Source organism: Sinocyclocheilus anshuiensis, unplaced genomic scaffold, assembly GCF_001515605.1.
Source record: "Sinocyclocheilus anshuiensis isolate Anshui unplaced genomic scaffold, SAMN03320099.WGS_v1.1 scaffold209, whole genome shotgun sequence".
Taxonomy (NCBI): Eukaryota; Metazoa; Chordata; class Actinopteri; order Cypriniformes; family Cyprinidae; genus Sinocyclocheilus; species Sinocyclocheilus anshuiensis.
In genome coordinates, this window is record NW_015540880.1 from 491,446 (window position 1) to 497,626 (window position 6,181).

Here is a 6,181-nt window from a genome sequence, read left to right on the forward strand (position 1 = left end):
CTAGTTCAAAAAGGTAGGGTAGGACGAAAAACTCCATCTCAATTTTTCCTCCAACTTCAAAATTGTCCGACATCGTTGTTTTACCTTTTTTCTTTGCACTTTCGCTTTGTAAACACAGGGTGGTACTTCCTCCTACGTCCCGCGTGACCTTTCCAACGTGACTATGTAATGCGTGAAGTCCAGTCGAGCTAGTGCAAGACCAGCATTTGTGATTCGTATAAATGATTATTTAAAGAAAATTACAGATAGTTTCGCTAGATAAGACCCTTATTCCTCGGCTGGGATCGTGTAGCCCTTTGAAGCTGCAATAAAACTCCAATTTGGACCTTCAGCCCCTTGGCCACCATTGAAGCTCATTATATGGAGAAAAATCCTGGAATGTTTTCCTCAAAAACCTTAATTTCTTTGTGACTGAAGACAGAAAGACATGAACATCTTGGATGACATAGGGGTGAGTAAATTATCAGGATTTTTTTTATTCTGGCAGTGAACTAATCGTTTAAGTATTTGGTGTTATTTGATAAACACCAAAGTGGTTTTAAAAAAAAAAAGGAAAAAAGGAATAGAAAGTGCAACCTGGTATGGTAAAAGCTGTATTTCTGTTGTTCCTCAAGCACCACCTACTGTCAAAGAATGAACTTTCATATTTATGCAGCCCGTCTGCTGCTTTTGTTCAGATCAAAGTGAAAATCTGACTGAACTTTTATGTGGCAAATGCGGTGTTATAAAACTTAACTGGTCAATGAAAAATAAGCTAATGTGCGCTCTAAAAATCTAAACCATTCGGAAATTAAGAGATCAAGAATTATTCACATATTTTAAGTGCCCACGATAACAATACCGTTCATGTTTATTACTGTTGTTACATTGGCACAGCGTGTCTTCAAAGCGGTCAAAGCAAAGTGCCAAATTAAACCGATAAGACAGTAAGACACTACATTATAATATAGAAAAAATATGATCAATACTCTTAAGTTAATGATTTTATGATTCACTGATAAACGCATGTTAAATAAATGATTAATTGATTCACTAAAACAGAAAATATACTCACACTTATTGCCAGTTAACAATGTAACTTGCAACGGGCCCCAGTGAATGAAGCTTTTTGGTGGTCAAATTGAAAACACTCGACTCACCGAAACGAATCAAATCCTAATCGCCAGAATACAGCTGATTGTACTGTAAAATACGAAAAAGCAATTCACCCACACCGTTTAATCTACTTAATGTTACCGTTACAAATATGTGTAATTACCTATTTAAATAGATTAAGTAGTGTGTGTATATATATATATATAGCATAAATATATTATTGTCTTCACTACATTGTCATAGCAAAGCCTTATAGTTTCGACTCCATACTAGGGTATGTCCTTCCTTGAGCTTAATAATAAATGTAGCTCATTTTGATTTAGCTGAACATATTAAATTCTGACATGTTTAATAATTAGTGCTGCCATGGTAGAGTTTAGAAATACAAACAGCAGAAACACAACCAATACTTATTAATTCATTTAATATACAGTAGCATTTTCAGACAGACGTTATAAAAGACTGATGACCATATCCGTCTGCAACAGTATAACATTTAAATATAAAGTTACAAATCCAAAACAAGGCTATTAAATAGTCCAAATGACCATACCGCTGACTGCTCAGATCTTATCCAATGCTGAAGAAAAGAAAAAAAAAAATGGCAAAGACTAAATAAGCGCACAGAGATCAGTATCTGTATTTGGTTGAGTAATCTTTAGGGGACACTACGAGACCTCGGCCTTTTCTCGCCCCCCTGTAGACGGTCTCAACAATGTCGATCATCTCTTGCTTGTCTTCCATGGTCCAGTTTATCTTGTTGTTGTTACCAGTGCCAAGATCAATCATGATATGCTTACTCCTGAGACAGATAAGCAAAATCAGAAATAAGTGTTAGCATAAATATACACTGTAAAATGGGCTGCACGATTAATCGCATGCGATATTTAACGCGCATCTTATCATCGCATGCGATTAATCGTGCAGCCCTACTGTAAAACTAGAACAACCATTAAGGAACTGACTAATGGTAAATCAGAGCTTGTTAATCCACAATACTTAAGAATTTGTAAAGTACTCCACTAGGTGGAGACAACTCTACATTCTGCGCTTATGGGCAAAAAAAGCAAGCAAGAAGTCTAGAATGTTCCAGAGAGCTGCGGAATAGTGTTTGATACAACAGAAATTTATGATATAAAAAGTAGGGATGGGCTCTTATTTTATTTTCGATCCGATACCGATATTTTCAAGCCCAGTATCGTCGATATCGATACTTCTAAACTAAACTGATCTTTTAAATTATTAAAAGAATATATAATCAGTAATTATACTCACTTAATATTAGATATTAAAGCCGTGTTTTTTTTACATTTCATAGTAGTGCTGGGCGGTAAAGGCTGCACTTATTTGAAAAAAAAAAAGAAAAAAAAACGAAAGCAGCAATATTGAGAAATATATCAATTTATAGTAATTAATTTTTATTTTATTTTTTATATAGTAACAATGTTATGTACTGTAATGTAATAATGTGGCAATGGTTTCTGAAGATCTACTTGCGCTTCTGATGCTTTTGGGAAACAGCCCTATTTGAACAAGCACTGTGAGCCATGTGTCAGCAGCGAACACTGTCTGTGATTGATTGATTGGTTCTGTCTTTCAGCATTTAATGTGTGTTCCGATGAGCAGGAGAATATATCCAACACAATTATTCGCTAATATAGTCTATTTTTCCACTTAGAAGCTTATTTTATGCACCGAATTTCTTGATAAGTAAATAAAATTAATGGTTAAAAAATGCCCTTATACTCGATATTTTTATGTGAGGATCGATCCTTTCGATACAACATCAGTTTCGAAAGTATCGATACTTAAGGATCGATCCGCCCATCCCTAATAAAAAGTGAGGCACTTATCCAACACAATTATTCGCTGATATAGTCTATTTTTCCACTTAGAAGCTTATTTTATGTACCGAATTGTGAAATTTATTAGTAAATAAAATTAATGGTTAAAAAAAACGCACTGTAGAATCTATATTTTTATGTGAGGATCGATCCTTTCGATACAACATAAAGTGAGGCACCATTTCAAAAGACTTTCCACAAGACTAATATGATACAATCACTTACTAACCTTGTCTGTGCAAAGTTACATGCAGTATTATGTCTATCAAATTTAAACATCGTTATAAGCCAAAAAACCTTTTAATTTATGCATGATAGTCGCAAAGCTACAAGACAAGGCCTTCCTACCTACAGAAAAATTAAGTGCTAAAGATATTTTCTATGGTAATTTGCAACAAATTAGTATATCAATAGAGTGAGTATATATATATATATATATATATATAAATAAAAAAAACAACTAAAGCAATAATATTTAAATACATGGATTATAAATTTTTGGGTTGAGTATCCTTTAAAGAAATTATCATGTTGAACTGCTGAATACAATGGATAAATTGACCTGCTGTAGTCATTATACTACCTGAAGACTTACCTGAAAAAGAACATGACTGTGCAAGGATCATACAACTCATACATCTTGTTGAAATCTGGCACTTCTGTGATATCCACAAGATAAATGACTGCAAAATTCTTCACCTGAGGAAACACGTGATATTAGACATAAAACATTGATAGACTAACACTAATATACATAATTATTCCCAAAGCATTGGTGTCATGAAAGATCAGCTAAACATATTCATACACCACATAATAGCTGATCTGACGTGTTCACGTTCAGTTCGGTGGTTGAATATTAGGACGCTGTAATACCTTTTCGGCGATGCTGTACAACACTTCATCCATTTTCATACACGTAGGGTCCCAATCGTGGCCAAATCGTATAACAATCACACGGTCTTCCTCTGATAAAATAGCCTGGTCCACTTGCCAGCCATTGTGAAGATGAGGGAGCATGTACGACATTTTGAGGGATATCCAAACACACTTCTAAAAAGACACACGAGGTTGTCGTCAAATTCATTTGCTTGAGAACCGCACGCATTGTTTTACTAAACTGTTCAAACGTTATAAAAAGGGGTCTTATCTAGCGAAACGATCGGTCATTTTCTTAAAATAATACAAATGTATATATGTTTTAACCACAAATGCACGTCTTGCACTAGCTCTGCGATGGGCGTCCATAAACTCACGCATTGCCTAATCATGTTGTAAACGTCACCTGTGGTTAGCTCTTCGTCTGTGTACTAGTTCAAAAAGGTAGGGTAGGACGAAAAACTCCATCTCAATTTTTCCTCCAACTTCAAAATTGTCCGACATCGTTGTTTTACCTTTTTTCTTTGCACTTTCACTTTGTAAACACGTGGTGGTACTTCCTCCTACGTCACACGTGACCTTTCCAACGTGACTATGTTATGCGTGAAGTCCAGTCGAGCTAGTGCAAGACCAGCATTTGTGATTAATAGAAATTGTTATTATTTAAAGAAAATTACAGATAGTTTCGCTAGATAAGACCCTTATTCCTCGGCTGGGATCGTGTAGCCCTTTGAAGCTGCAATAAAACTGCAATTTGGACCTTCAGCTGTTCAGATCAAAGTGAAAATCTGACTGAACTTTTATGTGGCAAACGTGCAGTGTTATAAAATTTAACTGGTCGATGAAAAATAAGCTAATGTGCGCCCTAAAAATCTAAACCATTCGGATATTAAGATATCTAGAATTATTCATATTTTAAGTGCCCACGATAACAATACCGTTCATGTTTATTACTGTTGTTACATTGGCACAGCGTGTCTTCAAAGCGGTCAAAGCAAAATGCCGAATTAAACCGATAAGACAATAAGACACTACATTTTAATATAGAAAAAATATGATCAATACTCTAGGTTATTTTATGATTCACTGATAAACGTATGTTAAATAAATGATTAATTGATTCACTAAAAAACAGAAAATATACTCACACTTATTGCCAGTTAACAATGTAACTTGCAACGGGCCCCAGTGAATGAAGCTTTTTGGTGGTCAAATTGAAAACACTCGACTCACCGAAACGAATCAAATCCTAATCACCAGAATACAACTATGATTGTACTGTAAAATACGAAAAAGCAATTCACCCACACCGTTTAATCTATTTAATGTCGTCTTTACAAATATGTGTAATTACCCATTTAAATAGATTGTGTGTGTGTATATATATATATATAAAATTATTGTCTACACTACATTTTGTCATAGCAAAGCCTTATAGTTTCGACTCCATACTAGGGTATGTCCTTCCTTGAGCTTAATAATAAATGTAGCTCATTTTGATTTAGCTGAACATATTAAATTCTGACATGTTTAATAATTAGTGCTGCCATGGTAGAGTTTAGAAATACAAACAGCAGAAACACAACCAATACTTATTAATTCATTTAATATATAGTAGCATTTTCAGACAGACAACGTTACAAAAGACTGATGACCATATCTGTCTGCAACAGTATAACATTTAAATATAAAGTTAAAAATCCAAAACAAGGCTATTAAATAGTGCAAATGACCATACCGCTGACTGCTCAGATCTTATCCAATGTTGAAGAAAAGAAAAAAAAAATGGCAAAGACTAAATAAGAGCACAGAGATCAGTATCTGTATTTGGTTGAGTAATCTTTAGGGGACACTACGAGACCTCGTCCTTTTCTCGCCCCCCTGTAGACGGTCTCAACAATGTCTATCATCTCTTGCTTGTCTTCCATGGTCCAGTTTATCTTGTTGTTGTTACCAGTGCCAAGATCAATCATGATATGCTTGCTCCTGAGATAGATAAGCAAAATCAGAAATAAGTGTTAGCATAAATATACACTGTAAAACTAGAACAACCATTAAGGAACTGACTAATGGTAAATCAGAGCTCGTTAATCCACAATACTTAAGAATTTGTAAAGTACTCCACTAGGTGGAGACAACTCTACATTCTGCGCTTATGGGCAAAAAAAGCAAGCAAGAAGTCTAGAATGTTCCAGAGAGCTGCGGAATAGTGTCTGATACAACTGAAAATTATGATATAAAAAGTAGGGATGGGCTCTTATTTTATTTTCGATCCGATACCGATATTTTCAAGCCCAGTATCGTCGATATCGATACTTCTAAACTAAACTGATCTTTTAAATTATTAAAAGAATATATAATCA

The 6,181-nt window shown here is 34.6% G+C and overlaps 2 protein-coding genes across 3 annotated transcripts in view; both read right to left on the reverse strand.

The window, feature by feature from the left end:
• LOC107688397 (thioredoxin-like protein 4A) overlaps positions 1-4,063 on the reverse strand; it is a 5,430-nt gene extending 1,367 nt beyond the window's left edge. Inside the window, exons 1-3 of one of the 2 annotated variants that reach the window (XM_016486052.1) lie at positions 3,816-4,062; positions 3,535-3,638; positions 1,506-1,897 (exon numbers count right to left, since the gene is read on the reverse strand). In XM_016486052.1, the coding sequence (XP_016341538.1) occupies positions 1,726-1,897; positions 3,535-3,638; positions 3,816-3,968 (429 nt within the window). In that variant the 5' untranslated portion in view covers positions 3,969-4,062 and the 3' untranslated portion in view covers positions 1,506-1,725. Of the gene's footprint in view, positions 1-1,505; positions 1,898-3,534; positions 3,639-3,815 lie in introns of those variants that run through there. The other variant, XM_016486053.1, reaches the window with a different exon arrangement.
• A 1,448-nt stretch (positions 4,064-5,511) lies between these two features.
• The window catches only part of LOC107688398 (thioredoxin-like protein 4A), a 5,140-nt gene continuing 4,470 nt past the window's right edge, over positions 5,512-6,181 (reverse strand). Inside the window, exon 5 of the mRNA XM_016486054.1 lies at positions 5,512-5,804. Coding sequence (XP_016341540.1) covers positions 5,633-5,804 — 172 coding nt within the window. The 3' untranslated portion in view covers positions 5,512-5,632. The remainder of the gene's footprint in view (positions 5,805-6,181) is intronic.